The 19,384-nt window shown below is 32.9% G+C and overlaps 2 protein-coding genes across 2 annotated transcripts in view; one reads left to right on the top strand and one right to left on the bottom strand.

The window, feature by feature from the left end:
- The window catches only part of LOC139515825 (pleckstrin homology domain-containing family H member 2-like), a 72,794-nt gene extending 61,286 nt beyond the window's left edge, over positions 1 to 11,508 (bottom strand). Inside the window, exon 1 of the mRNA XM_071305537.1 lies at positions 11,414 to 11,508. The gene's annotated coding sequence lies outside the window, so the exon portion shown is untranslated. The remainder of the gene's footprint in view (positions 1 to 11,413) is intronic.
- Positions 11,509 to 11,665: 157 nt separating this feature from the next.
- LOC139515817 (tRNA (32-2'-O)-methyltransferase regulator THADA-like) overlaps positions 11,666 to 19,384 on the top strand; it is a 218,702-nt gene continuing 210,983 nt past the window's right edge. Inside the window, exons 1-6 of the mRNA XM_071305528.1 lie at positions 11,666 to 11,802; positions 13,535 to 13,608; positions 15,138 to 15,250; positions 15,807 to 15,958; positions 17,063 to 17,144; positions 18,833 to 19,008. Coding sequence (XP_071161629.1) covers positions 11,799 to 11,802; positions 13,535 to 13,608; positions 15,138 to 15,250; positions 15,807 to 15,958; positions 17,063 to 17,144; positions 18,833 to 19,008 — 601 coding nt within the window. The 5' untranslated portion in view covers positions 11,666 to 11,798. The remainder of the gene's footprint in view (positions 11,803 to 13,534; positions 13,609 to 15,137; positions 15,251 to 15,806; positions 15,959 to 17,062; positions 17,145 to 18,832; positions 19,009 to 19,384) is intronic.

Raw genomic sequence — 19,384 nt, 5'->3', positions numbered from 1 at the left:
AGTTTGACCAGAACTGCATGCTACAGACAAATAATGGTGGATATTTGATATTGTGGTTTAGCAAAAATCTGAATACAAACAAGCCTACATCAACATTGTACTTTGTTGAACATTAAAATTGGTAGTTATCAAATGTAAGTACCATGAAAATTGGTATCCAGCAAATAATGATGAACTTACAATAGAATATAATAATGCCCTCATTGCTGTTAGTCTCCCACTTCTCTAACCATATGATCTTTTTAATTTAAACACATATTAACTTACACCATGCAGGCTTTAGCAACATTCTTCAAATTTAATAAATTCTTTGTTAAATACTGAGTTCTTTCTTTAATTGCAATTTTGATTGTTTTATTTACTTATTGTCTAAATCATATTTCATTTCATTTATGACTGTAATAAATAAAAGTTTTGTTTACCAATTTATGAACAAGATATTATTTATGAGTCATGATTTTCAATGTATTTTTATCTATATACAAATGGATTTTTTATGATGAATGATAATAATTCAGACCTCCCTGAGTTTATTCAGTATTATAGTTCTCCCAAATAGCAAGCTGCATATTATTATTGTTATTGAACCCTCAATAAAAGGTCACACAATCATTGACATAGAAACTGACGATAAAATACTAATATTCCCTGGTCCTTTTTCTTCTTCTCTTTTCTTTTCTTATACTTAAAGTTACTTCTAACAAAAATATTCTTAAGATTATCAATTTGTGCTTTATGGGTCCCTAGTGAATAACTTTATCTTCAAATTATTATTCATAATATCTAACTTTTGGGAAATTCTTGACTAATTGTGTAGAAATTATTCAAATCAATGAAAGTCAAGTCAATGCTACAACGTGTTAAACAACCACTGTTTTCTCCGATATCTTTCCGATATTGACAAATAAGGATACAATTACTTTTGCTTTCACTTCTGTCAATGATAAAGTGGTCCATTACATGGAGAGAGATACGATGTAGTTAGCTTAATACGATAATGACTACTCTATAATTAAACTCACCCATAACAGGCAATTCAATTTATTCTAAATGTACTTCAGTGATAATCTTCAGTGTAAAACTGCATTTACGATAAAGTGAAGATCAGATCTGACATTAACTAAAGTAAAGTAAACTTTTACATTCTAATATTTACATAGATCATCAGATTCATTCGTTACAATTAGGTCCGGAATGTATAGGTCAGAATAGTCAATATCATATTAATCACATATCCAATATAATTTCCTGCAAGGGTGAACTGGGTGAGGGAGAAAAGGGGGAGGGGTAATTAAGAAGGATAATTAAGTACTTATAAAAAAATTGTTTGCCATTTGGAAAAAATATTGGCAATATAATTTTGACCAAACTAAAATTTGTCATACATGCCAGGCCATAAAGTTACAAAATGTAGATACATGTAAAAAACCAAGAGGTTTTTAAAACGTTTAATGTTAATGAATGTTAACATAAATTCCACTTGTCCATTTAAAATAATCTGGACATGTTGTGAAAAAATACATCTTGAATCTGAATTTCATATACAGTGAAACCTGTTTTAAAAGACCTCTCAAGGGAGAGCAAAAAAATTGGTCTCTTGTTAAGACAGGTGGTCTTTTAATTCAGGTTCAATCTTTATGAAATGCACTTAAGAGGGATCTTAAATCAATGGTCTTATAACACAGGTTTTCACTTAATACAGTTGGTCTCTTAAGCAGGTTTGACTGTAACTTGCCAACAGATTTTTTTTTAAAACAGCAATTCTAAGTCAAGGATAATATAAGAATAAAATTCTTCTTGAATTACTGAGAACACCTGACTATTTACTAATTAGCTTAGTTAGTTCACAAAGGAACTTAACAAAAGTCAGATAGCCTCTTAGTCTTAGTATAGCATTATGATACACCAGATGGCATATTACCGTATTATCTGATTTACTACAACGTTAGCTTTGAAAAACAGAATACAAGTAATTATATAAACTCGTACAATTTTCTTACTAACTTGTTTTTTTTTTGTCTATTTTTTGTTCATTAATTTAATGATTAAACTAAATACATGCACATGGAATAATTAGGAATGTCTTCATTATAAGAAATAACTGATATTTCAGAGCCGTAACAATTAGATGGAACTATATACAGAATAACTATTGATTCACAATGAAGTTTTATCTAACATGTCTAAATTTTCTTGTATCTGATAGTTTTGGGAACTATAATATAATGAGTTACAACATTTAATATAATTTAGCTGGATCTTAGGATATGTTGGGGTTCACTGACAGGCTTAACTCCTTTCTGGGGAAATATATCATTCAGTAATTCTGTGTTGTGAAGTAGTATATGGGCAGGAATTTGCTAGTGAAATTTTAGGGTCAATAGTGTTTATCCAATTAAAAAATAAAGAAATCATGCAAATATGGAGAATAAACATTGTTTAAATATCTAAGTGGGTTAGTCTTTATTGCCAAATGCAAAAAAAATGGATCCAATTAAAAAAATCAACAAAAAATCAGCACTTGTTATGTGCTGGTAGTTGAAAACTGTAGACAAAAAGTGTGACATTTCTGCAGTGGCAAAACCCCTAGTCATATTTAGAATATGCCTGAAGAATTGTTCTACTATAATAGTTGAAAATCAACTGCAAAATGATCCGTCTATCATTTAGAAACCCCATTTTGTACAGAATCCGATTATTGCTGCAAATAAAATATGTTTGAAAACGGACAAGTGCATGTAACTTTTCCCGGTACACAAATGTTACATGCACCTTTTCATTAGCTGATTAGCTTTGGAAACAAGTTATTGGTCCAGCATGGCAAATTTTGAAAGGTGTCAACAATTGGTACAATTTGGATTTCATGATTTTTATCAATCAACTGAAGTTTGAAAAATATAGAAGGTAAGAAAATTTATTTCATTTTCGTGTCAATACTGCCCAATAATACTCATCTTTTTATAACAGTTGTATACTTTTTATAGTAAGCATTACCATAATTATTTTTTTCACATTTCAACCCACTGACAATTACATTAAAATGTGGCTTTGTCATCTTTCACACTAGGCATATACCAGTGATCAAGCAGATGATAAGAGAGTGGGACCAGGTTAATTTGACCTCACAATGAAGTGTTACATGCACTTTCTGTGTAAATTAGGTTCTTTGATAATGATGTGTGACTTGCTTTGCAATTTTGTCAAAAAATATAAGTTTATCTTGTATTTAAACAGGTTTGACCCTTACGATATTCATTTTATTGCTGGAGAGATTTCTGTACATAACATTGACACGAAAATATTTACAAAGGAAAGGTGTCTATGATACATGCAAAAGCTTTTTTTTGTACGGTTTGCCTTATCAATCTATTTTTTTACATGAAATACCACAGATTAATTGCCAATTTGATTAACTAGTACTTGTATTCATTCTCAGTATTATAAAGATAACTGGCCACTTAATTTGAAAACATAAAATGTAACATTGACACCAGAATAAAAACAATATTACTTTATTACACTTAAAGCATAATTGGCCAGTGGATAATATTAAATCAAATGTAAATTTATGCTGAATTCTTAACAGAGAAGTTGTTGATCTTTCTTGATTTCTAGACTTTACAATATTTACTTGTAATTCTTATTGTTTAAAGGCATGTAACATTGACACATCTTCTGCGTCCAGGTTACATGCTACAACATAATAAATGTGCATACAATTATTCAATTAATAAAATCTTGTTGAAATTTAAATTTGCTTCATTAAAATGATATTAAAGAAATAAATGAGTTTTAACTATTTGTGTTTATTTTTTTCCTGATTGACCAGCAATTTTTCCTCATCATTTGTTGGTGTTCCTGTCAATGTTACATACATAACCCAGAATTATAATGTTTTAAAAGCATTGATTTCCAAACCTCTGTTATGAGCTTTAAAATGAGTTTATCTGAGTTTATAAATGACTAACATCTGAAATATTGTCATCACACAATTTCTTTGATGCTCCTATGATAACTTTATGAGTAACATGGACTATGATTTTTGTATCAGGTCTTTTTTGTGTTACATGAGAAGATTTTACTGTGTTGAAATCAACAGTTAATCTAATTTTTAATATTCAAAGTTATTATTATGATACCTATTTTAAAAAATAATGTATAAAGTAAACCCAAATTAAACTTTTTTTTCATTAAGAAATTGTGTATGTAACATTGACAGTCTATTATTTAGACTTTTACATGTTCAGGCCAGTGTTACATGCGTAAACAAAACTTACTGCCATATGGAGCTATTATCTTATTTTTATTTTACAAAATTAAAGCGTTTTCATGTTTTCCTGTTTAATTTGTCTTTTAACACTAGTTAGTAACATTGACAACAATATTTTGTGTCAAGATTTTTTTATGTTACATGCAAAGGTATTACTTCCTTAAAGTCAGACATTTATATAACATTTTATAACCTAAATGATTAATTAGTTATTACTGGGCAGCAATTATATTATTTCTCCAAAGTTGACTATTAAGCACACCACTTTCATCTTCTGGTCTTCATGTATGTAACATTGACATACAACCTTTTACTTTTCTGTTTATGTTAATACACGCATGAACAGAACTGATAACATTTACTTACTCCTTTGCTCTATAAAGAGATTATTGATAATTTAACTTGTTTTACCACCATCAAACTTCATCTTTATTTCTAAATATAGATATTCTTTTTAGAAGTGTATTTTCTTCATTGACAACAAAATTGGTGTCGGTCTTGAAAATTTACATGCAATTTTTAATAAAAAAAATCTACAGGCAATATAAACCTAAGAAAGAAAAAGATGATCAGCAATAAATGTGATGAAGAAAACTCTCAGGAAGATGCTGCAAAAAGATACTGTCCCTGTCAACCAGTCAAATGGTGATGTCCCTGGCAGACAGACAGATGGTGATGTCCCTGTCAGCCTGGAAGATGGTGATGTACATATCAGTCAATCAGTTAGTTGGTGATGTTCCTGTCAGTCAGTCAGTCTGTGATGTTCTTATAAGCCAGTCAGTCTGTGATGTTCTTGTAAGCCAGTCAGAGGGTAATGTCCCTGTCAGCCAACAGATGGTGATGTCCTAGTCAGCCTGGCAGATGGTGATGTTCATATTAGTCTGTCAGTTGGTGATGTTCCTGTCAGTCAGTCATATGGTGATGTTCCTGTCAGCCAGTCAGATGGTGATGTCCCTGTCAGCCAGTCAGATGGTGATATCCCTTTCAGCCTGTCGATGGTGATAACCCTATCAGCCTGGCAGATTATGATGTCTGTGTTAGCCAGTCTGATAAGGTCCCTATTAGTGAGTCAGGTGGTGACGGTCCTTTCAGCCAGTCAGATAGTAGTTCTGTGTCAGAAAACCAGATGATGGTGACTGTGTATGCAGACATACTAGTGATCTCCAATTTGACCATTCTACAGCAGTGTAGAAGATAGTTATTTCAAAATCTTGTTTATTTATCCCTTTTCATTCATCAGTCAACACATGTATCATGTGTATTTACTGATGCTCATTATAGAAATCATGAGGAATTCAATTTGTAACATTTTTTTAAATTGTTATGCCAATAATTGACATTCCAGAATATCTTTTGCATTATAAGAGGTTCAGGCTCCTTCTGATTTCAAAATAATAATAATAAACTCATCATGGATACCAGAATTGAAATTTTGTAAGCCAGAAACGCTTTTCGTTTACAAAAGACTATTCAGTGACGCTAATGAAATAAAAAAGTAAAAGAAGGCCAAATAAAGTTGAAAACAGGCCTATGGTCTAATGGGTGTTGGTTTTCTCTTCTGAATTATTTTACACTGGTCATTATGGGGCCCTTTAAATTGTGGCTTCCTGTAGTTTAGGTAACAAGTTTTCAAGATGAAATGGCATTGAAAAATCGAAACAAGATATTTGAGAGTTTCTATATTATTGTAAATTTTATAATCTATGCATGGATTTTGGTTCTGATTGAGGGTAGATTAATTGTGTTTTGTTTTTTTCTTTTTTCAGATAGATAGTTGAAGATGTTGGAGACAGAAAACAAGAAATAAGAAACTTGTTTTGAATATTTTAATGTTTGAAATAAAATTTATTGTTTAAACCTTAAAAAGTTATCATAAATGTAAGATTAACAAGCAGAAATAAAACGAGATATAGGGTAATATGTCTATCAGACAACAACCTCAAAGATGAAACTCAAATTGTTCTTTATAGAAGTTATGTAAACGATTGAAAACAAGATTCTCAATAAATGCAGCTGTATCAACCTCTCGTAGATTTGTCCATGTTTTGTCTTGGTTTTTCATACTATTAGTTTTAAGTGTAACTGTGTCACATGAATGAGGGATACATGTAATCATTTTGTACCCTTACTTTGTCAGTATTAGTTATTGAGTGAGAAACTTCGTGGATGCTGATGGTTGTGTGGTTGTCTTCTTATCAATCTCATCCCTGTGCATAACAAAGCGGGTTGCTTACTTACTGATATAAAAATGTTTCATGTTGTGGAAATTTTGGATGACTCCTCTATCAATTGATCTATCTTTGGTCTTAATTTTATTTTTCTGGTTATTTTGACATTTGAATATCGTTTAATTTAGCCTTCCATAGTGTACCACCATGAACAAGCATAACTACTGGTATAGTTAAAAAATATGTCTGCTGTCTGAAATTTAGGTGAATGGTTTTGGTATTAACCACTAATAAATGACTATTTAAATAATATCATATACATGTATGAGAAATGTGGCAGTATAATTGTATAATTTACATTCAGATGGTTGTTTGGAGGCTTTTTATATCTTTTAAGGTCAATTCTGGCATGGTTCATTATTCATATTTTTTGTGTCCACGTTACATGCAACATTTAAGTCACTATTTTATGACAGAAATGAGATAATTGCAAAAATATTAATACAATTTTTTAATGTGAGGGTAACACAATGAAAAAGAGCCTTTACATGTTCAGAAAGAAAATGATTCTTACTGTATTTATCTCTTAAACTTTGCATGTAACATTGACAGAAAAGTAGAGGAAACTTGCTTTCACAAAAGTTCTGAAAGAAATGAAAATATAAATTTTAGAGTTTTGATGATAGACAATGTTTTGTGATCAATATATATGATATTGAATGTTGAATAAGTTAAGGAATCATTAATCTCAATTTGGAAAAAGTGTCCATGTTACATGCTCCAAATTCATTATTTGCTTTGGTTCCAAACTGACGTAAGTTTAAAAATGATTTTTTTGGTTACAAATAGAAGGACACCATTTGTAGCAATAATTTGTAAAAAATTTAGAACCTTATAATGATTTTTATTTTTTTCTTACAATGTCACACTAAAGTAGCATTAGCGAATTCCTGCCCATATAAAGCAACAGTTTAAAGTTTGAATGGACTCTACTAAGGCCAAAATAACGTTAGATTGTTAGATGTTGCCAGAGTTATGGATATGTGGTGGTCCTTGGGAATTGACCACCACATTTTTGGGAACGACCGACACAATTTTGGTAAATTGCAATAGAAATGATAGTAAGGACCTGCATTTTTTTCTTCAAGGACCATCAGGCAGAAAAAATGTAGAGAACTCTGCATTGCTCACCTATCTAAAAAGCAGTCTACCCAAAACTTTTTATGAATTTTTTTTAATTACATGTAAGATATTTTCCTGCTCTTACATCCTCTTCTTGTCTTTAGCTTGTAATTTATGTTGCTGAAAAAAATCTCATTGCATACCTACCAACCCTACAAGACATGGTTAGGCAACATCTAACAAGGATTTTATAAAGGTGGCTTTTAATATGGTATACATTGTCAGTGTTCCAGCTAGGATTTCAAAAAGGGTGCCAATCCTGAAAAAGGGCATTTAACGCGTGATATGATAATATGAAAAGGGCATGTTTTAATAAAGATATTAATCAAACATTGTGTTTATTCGTTGAATCACTGGTTTAATATACAAGAACAACATCATTAGCCCATATAAAACTCTATCTACTTTATAGGCTGAAAAACTTGTCAAGCAGCTTGTCACACACGTTTTTAGATCATTGTTAGGCACAGTTGAGCTTTATATGCAGTAAATTTCGAAAAGGTGACCTACTTCATTCTGTTTCTATGGTCTGATACACTTTACCAGTTTCACCTTTCTTCCTCTGCTGTGCTAAATGGCAATACAGCACAAAACAGCTGTGCTCAGTAAATGCAGAATGTTAGGATATAGCAACAATGAAAAATTGTATTCAAAATAAAGAATACAGAAAAAGATGACCAAGGCACCCTACCAACACTGCTACTAAGACCCTCTTTTACTTTTCCCATAACTCAAAATACCTTAACATATATATATTCTTATTAAGCAAGAAGTATGTAGACATATTTTAGAATATGTTAAGTGGGTTACTCAATGCTAGGAAAAAATCAGATTGAGTTATCTTTCTTTATTCGGGTGTGCTCCTTCTTTGGAGGATTATAAACAGTACGTAGAAGATCGATGTAAATATGCCCAAGTTGTCGTATGCACATTTCTTCAAAGATAATTGCCGACTGACCGATTCTATTAGAATGAATTAATGTTGATGTTCATTAACAGGGGTTAAAATTTTTTGTAACAGCTAACTAGCCCAAGACTTGTTGGCAGCAGGATTTCACTAGCCCTGTTGGAAGAACTGCTAGTCCATCAAAACTGACCTGCTAGCCCTAGTATGCCGTAAAAATCAAGAGTTTGCTGCCTAATACAAAATGTGTGTCCTTTGTTTGAAGAAGACATTATACATGTTATACACTGTATTTCATATTTTTTGTTAATCTGCTATTTATTCTGTTGGTGCTTAACCTAATTTAGTTGTTCCCACATTCAAAGCAGACTTTTTATTTGCGTGCTTGGGGCAATTAACGGCAATTTTTACAGAGCATCGTCTGTTTTTTTCATCACCAACAGCCAACCTTGCCAGAGGAATCATTGTGTCCTAGTTCTGCCAACTTTTTTTACAGGTAGTAAATATGGTAAATGCGTGAGTTTTTGGCCAAATTGTAAAGATCAAATACAAAACAATAGATCAAAGGCAAATGCTTCCAAATTAGCATGAAAATGTGTGAATCTCGCGATAAAGACTTGGCAGGCTTCCTGTCTTACTTTTTGGACCTTTTGGATTATAGCTCTTCATCTTTTATATAAGCTTTGGATTTCAAATAATTTGGCCACGAGCATCACTGAAGAGACATGTATTGTCGAAATGCGCATCTGGTGCAACAAAATTGGTACCGTTAATTTTATTACTACCACTGGGTCGATGCCTCTGCTGGTGGACTATTAGTCCCCGAGGGTATCACCAGCCCAGTAGCAAGTACTTCGTTACTGGCATGAACATACAAATTTTTTGTGTTATTAAAATTTGCTGTCACAAAATATTATAAATTATTATAAATTAAGGAATGTATCTCCCTCATGCAAAGCTCTGATTCCTTTCACGGATTTGGCTATACTTTTTGGACCTTTTGGATTATAGCTCTTCATCTTTTAAATAAGCTTTGGATTTCAAATATTTTGGCCACGAGCATCACTGAAGAGACATGTATTGTCGAAATGCGCATCTGGTGCAACAAAATTGGTACCGTTAATTATTAGACACTATAAAAACATTTCCACTTTTCCCGGTCGTATTTGGCATTTTTTGGAGGGATGAATTGTCAGTCTCATTACCCCCTTCATCTACAGTTTTTCGTTTTGAAACGGATAAAGTTCCTGGGCTTCCCGTATTAAAATATTAAGAAATATTTTGTTGCATGGTTTCGTGCTCAAGAGCTGTGCGACAAGACAGGTCAATACCGATCAATACATCATACCCCCAAATACCGTTAATTGAAAATCTCGGCATCAGCAATGTACAATACCCCAGGCCATGGTATGAGAAATCAATATTTAAAGTACTAGAATTGCAATCAACATACGATACCGAGCAGCCAGAGTTGTTTTTCTATTTTTAAAATATGTACAACAGGACCTGTACAAACCAGTTCAAATTCTTGGAATCCCGGATTAATTGAATCGGATTGGCTAACATAGAATAGTGATGAAGGGATTTTCCACTTTCTATATTGGAAACGTCAAGAATTTTGTGTTACTAGTCCGTCGGGCATATCGGGTTACACATTTTAACTGCCCGAGGCGTAATTGATCTAGTCCCGGGCGTCAGGCTAGTGGAATTTTTAACCCCTGATTAATTACCCATCCGATAAACTGATTACCTATAACAACAGATTATGACACCAGTTGTAACCGTTGATTAGCTTGGGGTCATAATCAAAGTTATATACCAGGTAAAATTTAGTAATTAGCAGATTATTTCAATACGAACCAAAAAATATACAATCGATCTTCAAAAAAGGCAGGGCGCCCTGGAAACTGTATAAAGGGCACAGGGTGGCACTCGGAAGTGCGGGCGCTGCACCCTCTGAAAACAACCTAGCTGGAACACTGATTGTATTATACATTGTAATTTGTCATAACATATAATGCGGCACTTTAATTGGCCAATATTAGTTGATCTGGGTTGATCTTAAGTTTGCAACTTTTATCATGTTTAAATGAAGTAACAAACTTATTTTGCTGCCGAAAGTTAGATTGATGTACGTTTTCTTGTAACAAGCACCAGAAGTGCATGAAGTGATAAAAAGTTGTCTTTTCATCAAAAAAACCTACCACACACTGAAAAGACAATGCTTTAGAAAATGAAATGTTCATTTCTGAATTTCTTTAATTATCAATAAAAACTTGTTTTCGTTTTGGGGATCTGGTAAGGCGAAGTGACGGTCGGGAAAGCAACTTCTTCGACATGGTAGCCCGGTAGCGTGAGCCCTGTACTAAAGATTTTGTCAGGAAACAAAATGTTGTTAGACGATACGGACACTGACAATATTGACACCAATACATGTATATGACCACAATTTTTTTAGCGGTCGTATAAAAAATAAAGACTTAGTCTGAGATTACTCTGACGTCCAACGGCTAATTTGCCAGACAAGCTGGGCCCTGGATATAAGGGCCCCAGCTAGTCTGGCAAAACAGCCATTAGACGTCAGAGTAATCTCGGACTAATTAAGACTAAGCAACACAAACCCTATCAAAAACTGAGGGTGATACAGGTGCACAAGGGTAAGCAAATGCTGCTCGTGACAACGTCATGTGGCCCCCATTATGTTGCTTATGTTAGTACAAACCCGGCTTCTTTATATTATATATATGGACACTATTTTCTTCCAATTGCCAATATTTTTATACTAGTATTGACAGAACGTCGTGCCTGTGAATTAATACTATAAAAAAAATCTTCGTGTCCTCACATACACGTAACACCTACCTATCATATCAAGATATTGTAACTTACCCAGAAGGATTTCGTTGTTTTAAATCTCCTGAGGCTGTAAAAGTAGAAATGTTGCAGACGAAAAATTAACTTACCGGAAACAAAATATTTAAAATGGAGGTAACGGGGTTAATGTTTTGGTCAAGGACATTTCTAAATTATATAAAATGACCAGTAAGAAATACAATTATAAATCAAAGATGCTGTAGACATAAGGAAATATATAGAATGTCTAAAGTATCGCTAAATAAATATTTTTATGGATTAAAGTATATTTTCTGCGGAATAAAAAGATGTCTGCGCCCATGTTTTAAAATGCGATCAAAAACAAAGTTGTGTTTATCGTGTTTTTGGTTAATTAAGGAAGAATTATATAGCATGTTTTTTACCTGAATTAAAAAGAAAAATGGGTGTGTATCGTAATTTAAGACTGTCACAAAACCGTTTTTGGATCGTAGAGATATACAATATACATTATTTTCCTGGCACTTGTTCCTATCCATGAAAAGATCCACTAGTTGATATTGGATAGAAAGGTTGTAACTATACATTGATAGTGTTTCTTTTAATGCTGTGCAATGGATAGAAACAAGTGCAGTGAGTTTTTTGTCCCCCGCGTGCCTCAAAGAATACATCTGCCAGCTAGGGCATCTCATTGGGGGGGGGGGTTCTGATCCCGGATCCCACATCCTGCTTACTGTTTTGTCAGATTCCTGTATCCCGCTTACACTATGTATGTAAGAAATTCTTATTTTTTGTAATTTCACATGTTCAGCTAGACTTCATTTCCATTTTCACGGCACAATAATTTTACTTTCATGTGTCACCCAATGAGACCCACCTACCAGGTGTACATGTACATTTGTCCACACGTCTCTCTGTCCGCTATAGTTCACTCTCCTATATTCGAATCAAGCCAGTTATATGAAACTTATATGAGGATTATATGACATTTATGAGATCAGCAATGTCATAGACGAGTTCGAAAATTAGTTCTGATCAATTAATTTGGAGTTATGCCCCTTGAAAACATTTATTACATGGAAATTAGCATTGTTAAATGTACAATTCTTGTCAGATTGTTATGAAATTTATATTTTAAGTGTTCAAAAATCAGTGCTGAACAATTATTTTTCGAAGAGTTATGTCCCTTGGAAATATTGACTTGATATACGGAAAATTTTATTTTTAGTTCTCTTACAAGTTTAATTCTTGAAAACATTATGAAACTTAAATCATAGGTTGATATAAGCAATGTCTTTGACACTTTTAAAATAAGTTTGAATAAGTATTTTAAATAAGTACTGTAATGCCCCTTGGAAATATTTTGAATTATAATGGAAATCCCATTGCATTTGCTCTGAAGCCTTCGTTACTCAAAAGATATTAATAAAAAGTCTTTCCAGAACAGGAAAGAAATTATATAGCCCTTGAACCTTGGAATGATAAAATGTGTGCAATGTAGGGGACTTTGGAACTCTGTTCTTTTATTTTAATTGCAACATAGACGTTTAACAGGCCTATGGTCAAGTCCTAATGGTCACATACATTTCAAGGCCATTAGGACAGAAAATAATAAAAATTCAAAAAGAACCTCAGGTACAGAGATCTTTTGGCCACACAACCTCGTTAACCGCACGTTGCTTCAGCCACAGTACCAGTTCGGCAATAGTTGATTCTTCTTATCATATATACAGTTTCCTATCAACATGAAAAAGGCTTACACCCACTTTATTTGAATTCTGGTGGATAGATGTCTCATTAACAATCATACATGTACCACAACTCCTTAATTTTATACAAATATAAGAAACATGAACACTAACATGACTAATGACTTTAAAAAAAATTGAAAAACAATTAAAACCATTATATTGCTAGCTGACTATGGCTGTTTGAAAATGATTTATTTTAATTTTTTATTTAATCATGCATTTTTGGGTTCCATTTATGCTGCAAGGTCGTTACTTCCAAAGGCTTCTCAAAGAGATGAAAACAATGATCAACTTCAAATTTTGAATAATTTTTATGTCTTGTTTAATATGTAGATGTATATTAAAAACTTCTTTTCTTGTTAATATTAACAACCAACATTAAAAGAATAAGAAGCTGAAAGTAAAACTCAGAAAAATATATTTGCAGAGAAACAAACAGAAAAGCTTGAGGGTTTGAAAGATTTACAGAATGTTAAAGACCAGATAGCTGTTGTTAAAGAGGTAAAGCTTTTAATCCAATAACAGCGTACATGTATAAGTAAATTATCTTTGTGGTTTAAGGAACCAAAAACTATAAATATGAGACACTCTTGATCTTCATATTTGTTATGCAAGTGTATTTGAAATATGACTCACAATTAAAAATTAAAAATCATATATCAGAGCTTTTTAGAAAATCACCATTCAACTAATTGTGCCTTTTAAAATGTTGCCAAGGAGACTTTGTTGATGTATTATCAAATTTATTTAAGAATTGATTTTGGTAGGTGGATATAAGAAGACGTGGTATGAGTGCCAATGAGACAACTCTTCATCCAAGTCACAATTTGTAAAAGTAAACCATTATAGGTCAAAGTACAGTCTTTAACACAGAGCCTTGGCTCACACCAAACAGCAAGCTATAAAGGGTCCCCAAAATGACTAGTGTAAAACCATTTAGACAGTAATTTGAATACCTGTAATTGAACAGGGACCTCCTCGTTTATACATTGTATATATTTTTTTTCACAATGATAGCTGCAAACTGTGATGAGTCAAAAACAGCGTCTTTACACTAAAGCATTTTTAGGGCTAGAATTACTCATCACACACAATTTTTATTATATAAAATTTGATTCTACTACTATTATGTACTTTGTAATCATCAACTTTTTCAAAGCATCCTTAATTCAAAAACATTTTCTTTCTTTTTGAATGTCCTTAATTTGGTATCGTTCACCTCTCTTGAATATACATATACAATTTCAGGCCCCTTTATGTTAATTAATTTACAATCAATCATTTAAAAAAATGTATATGATGCTGCAGAATCTGGATATGTGTAATGACATAAGTATAACAGGTTTACATTTAAGAAATAATTCATGGGGGCTTGAATATATCATGATTTTACCACGGGTTGGCCCTTTATGACAAATATTTTACCCTGAGCAATAGCGATTTTACCACAGGTTGGCCCTTTATGATCGCTCAGGGTAAAATATTTTTCATAAAGGGCCAACCCCTGGTAAAATCAAGATATATTCAAGCCCCCATGAATTATTTCTATTCTAATAGGACAAATACTGCAATTGTTTTCGATCGAAGCGCTCTAGGTGATGGCATTGTTTGTCGTTCCCGTAAATAAACGCACTATTAAATTGACGTAAAATAACAGAGCAAACTGAATAAATGATGATGCTTAAACTATTCACAATAACATATTTAGATAAGTTTGGATGTATATAATGATTATTGTACTTATATGTCTCATATGTATACAAAAATGGCTAATATAACATATTTTAGCATCATTTGTTTATGTTTCCTTGTGATGATTTTCCGTTTCACAAGCGTGTATTTTCCCATAAACTGCTTATATTCTGACGTCATTGTTCTATGAAGTCGGTCAGCTCATTCATAAGAAAACATGACGTGGGAGAACAATCGGAACAGCCCTAACAATATATTCATATTTTACCACGGGTGTGTACTCAAAGCGTTTGAAGGACGTCATGTTAGAATCACATGTATTTATTATTATTTTGAAGGTATGTAAAGGATTAAAATCCAATGAAGGGGAGATAACATATGTTTTAAAGAAGCTTGTTGAGATTTACATTACATTTCCTGCTAAACATCAAGTCAAAAGAGTGTTGATCAGGTAATTAAAAGAGATATATAATTACTGGAGGTCCTTCATCAATCTTAACTACTAGCTCCATGTGAATTTATTTTAGCTCCATCTTTAAATTAAAAAAATACACCAATTGAAAAGACCATCAGAGGTAATGATTAATTTTGTAAATTCCAAATTTTAAAATTTGGTCTGTTCAAAGTTACACTTAAGCAACACGACGGGTGCCACATGTGGAGCAGGATCTGCTTACCCTTCCGGAGCACCTGAGATCACCCCTAGTTTTTGGTGGGGTTCGTGTTGTTTATTCTTTAGTTTTCTATGTTGTGTCGTGTGTACTATTGTTTTTCTGTTTGTCTTTTTTATTTTTAGCCATGGCGTTGTCAGTTTGTTTTAGATTTATGAGTTTGACTGTCCCTTTGGTATCTTTCGTTCCTCTTCTTTTACACTTAGTCTAGTGCATTTCTTGTTCTTGAAGTTCTACACTTTGTAGGATTTTTTTTTATATTTATGCATTGTATGTTTTTAAAAATCAAGGCAAATTATTCTTTCAAAATCCTAAAACTTTTCTCAATATTTGCAGTGCCTTCCAGAGTTTACCTTCACAGTCCAGTGATTATGTTGTCACAGAATTAAGCAGACAGCTGGAATGTATCCATACAGGATGTCTAGTCTCAGGGGATCTCAGGAGTTATATAGATACGGTGGCTGGATTGATGGACAATTTTCCGTTAGGTAATGAATTTAAATGAGAATGGAATCTGTGAATTTGTCACAGAGTCAACTACCCAAATCTTATTGTAACAAATTTTGATAAAAGCAGATGTGGGGTATACTACAAATAGACAGCAACCTCATAACTCAAATATCACATGACATTGAGGACATTTAAAGACCAATGATTTGTCTTTGATAAGTTTGGTTCTTATTATGCCACTTTCATTTGAAAACTGCAAAAGGTTAGAAAATTTGTCAAAAATAACGTTAAAAAATGTACAACCAAAGACCAATGCAAGTTTTAATTGGACAAATAAATCATATTATATTGCAACTTTTGAGTTGATGATTTTCATATATTGACAAAAACATAAACACATACACTGTCTTCCTTTTATGTTATTATAAAGAATATTAGATACATTACTTCATTTTTTAATGTGTACATCATCAACTTTTGAGTGCGACAAGACAAGTGGGTTTTTTTTATTGGCTGTGTCTACCCATGAGGGTCTTGCATGGTTTGGTAAACCTTTGAGTTGAAGTTCTTCATATATTAACTCTTTCATTATTATAAAGAATATTGAGCTATAGTATCTTGTCATGTTTTACACACACATGATACATATACATACACATAATACTATACACACACATGAGACATTTACACAACACATAATACTATACACACATATGAGACATATGCACACTGATACTATTATACACAAACATGATACATGTAAAATTGAGAATGGAAATGGGGAATGTGTCAAAGAGACAACAACCCGACCAAATAAAAAACAACAGCAGAGGGTCACCAACAGGTCTTCAATGTAGCGAGAAATTCCCGCACCCGGAGGCGTCCTTCAGCTGGCCCCTAAACAAATATATACTAGTCCAGTGATAATGAACGCCATACTAATTTCCAAATTGTACACAAGAAACTAAAATTAAAATAATACAAGACTAACAAAGGCCAGAGGCTCCTCACTTGGGACAGGCGCAAAAATGCGACGGGGTTAAACATGTTTGTGAGATCTCAACCCTCCCCCTATACCTCTAACCAATGTAGAAAAGTAAAAGCATAACAATACTGTACATGTTTATTTGAATATGTTACAGGTCAGAAATGTATAGACAACCAGTGCTTAGAAATTCTACAAAATGTATCCTCTGTTTTATCAAAGTTTCTGGCTGAAAACAGGTAACCATTATCAATCATACTTTTTTTTTGTCGAGCCTGCAACTTTTGTTGCAGAAAGCTCGACATAGGGATAGTGATCCGGCGGCGGCGGCGGCGGCGGTGTTAGCTCACTTCTTAAAAGCTTTATATTTTAGAAGGTGGAAGACCTGGATGCTTCATACTTTGTATATAGATGCTTCATGTTACGAAGTTTCCGTCAGTCACATGTCCAATGTCCTTGACCTCATTTTCATGGTTCATTGACCACTTGAAAAAAAAGTTCAAATTTTTTGTAATGTTGAATTCTCTCTTATTATAAGTAATAGGATTATTATATTTAATATGTGCGTACCTTGCAAGGTCCCCATGTCTGTCCGACAGTTTTCACTTGACCTCGACCTCATTTCATGGATCAGTGAACAAGGTTAAGTTTTGGTGGTCAAGTCCATATCTCAGATACTATAAGCAATAGGGCTAGTATATTTGGTGTATGGAAGGACTGTAAGGTGTACATGTCCAACTGGCAGGTGTCATCTGACCTTGACCTCATATTCATGGTTCAGTGGTTATGGTTAAATTTTTGTGTTTTGGTCTATTTTTCTCATACCATATGCAATAGGTCTACTATATTTGTTGTATGGAATGATTGTAAGGTGTACATGTCTAGCGGGCAGATGTCATGTGACCTTGACCTCATTTTCATGGTTCAGTGGTCAAAGTTAAGTTTTTGAGTTTCGGTCTTTTTATCTAATACTGTATGCCATAGGTCAACTATATTTGGTGTATGGAAATATTTTATGATCTTTATGTCAGTTGCGCAGGTTTTATTTGACCGTGACCTCATTTTTATGGTTCATTGCACAGTGTTAAGTTTTTGTGTTTTGGTCTATTTTTCTTAAACTGTAAGTAATGGGTCAACTATATATGTTGTATAGAAGCATTGTTAGCTGTACATGTCTGCCTGGCTTGGTTCATCTGACCTTGACCTCATTTTCAAGGTTCATTGGTCTTTGTTTAGTTATCTTGGTTAATGTTAAGTTTATGTGACAGTTGTAATAAAGCTTAGCTTTATACTTATCAACATAATATCAATGATTAGTATAGAAGGCGAGACATTTCAGTGTGTGCACTCTTGTTTATATATTTCATAATTTCTATGTAGTATCTTCATCTCATGGGTTTTCTGTACTTTTAAGAATGCATTGTGATGTAATAGTTTCCATTGAAAAAGCATGCATAGTACAAATTCATATGCATACTTATGATCTAAACATATTGTACATACAAAATGCCAATTACATTATCCCAATTTTTTTTATTTGACAATTAATCATGATGAGGCATCGCATATTATTTAGTCTGATTTATCTTTCAGTATGCATTACAATATTGTTTTTTACCATGTCTACCATTCATATAGTAAGCATATTTATTAGAGTTGTTATGCTACTATTCATCTGTCACCAAGAGATTCTTTTGGCTGCTAAAATAGGAAAATATTATCTCTTTAAAAATATCAAAAACTTTATCACCATTTACAGACATTTTCAGTTCTGCTTATTTCTTGTTAACTATGATTTGTTATTAAGAACCCCTTTTATTCTCCAAAAATCTTTGAAAAACAATTTTTATGAAGAACAGAGGATGCAGGGCAAATGTCAATGTGACAGCAACCTAGCAACATTATTATAGTTTCCTTTTCTTTATAGTTCAACACAGTCCTCAGTTAGACAAAATGAGTTAATGCATAGCTGTCTAGCTTGCATCCAGGCAGGGAACAAAATTTTACAGAAAAGCCACTCTACACTGTCCTGCAAAGAATCAGTAGAAATCAGTAGTGTAACAACGTCATTAATAAAACACAATATTGACATCTTACACATAGGTAATGTAATGCTGAATAGAACCAAGGTCAAGATTCTTTGGGATGAGATTTTTTAGTATGTATGCCCTATAACTGGCAATCCACCAAAAATCAAACATGTCCGCCAATGTTCAGTATAGAGATGGTCCGGTCTAGAAACTAAACATTTGTGGTGGTTTTATTCTTTTGTGGGTTTTTTTATACGCCCGTCAAAATTTTGACGGGACGTATTATGGTATACAAATGTCCGGTGTCCGTCTGTCTGTCCGGCGTAAACATGTCGCACCGTAACTTGAGAACAACTTATCCAAATTTCATGAAACTTAACATAAGTTGTTTCTTATGATGGTCAAATGATCTGTATACTTTTTGGTGAAAATAAGATTAAAACTTTTTG

This window comes from Mytilus edulis, chromosome 3 (assembly GCF_963676685.1).
Source record: "Mytilus edulis chromosome 3, xbMytEdul2.2, whole genome shotgun sequence".
Taxonomy (NCBI): domain Eukaryota; kingdom Metazoa; phylum Mollusca; class Bivalvia; order Mytilida; family Mytilidae; genus Mytilus; species Mytilus edulis.
Note: the sequence above shows the minus strand (reverse complement) of the source record. Positions and strands in the feature narration are given on the sequence as shown.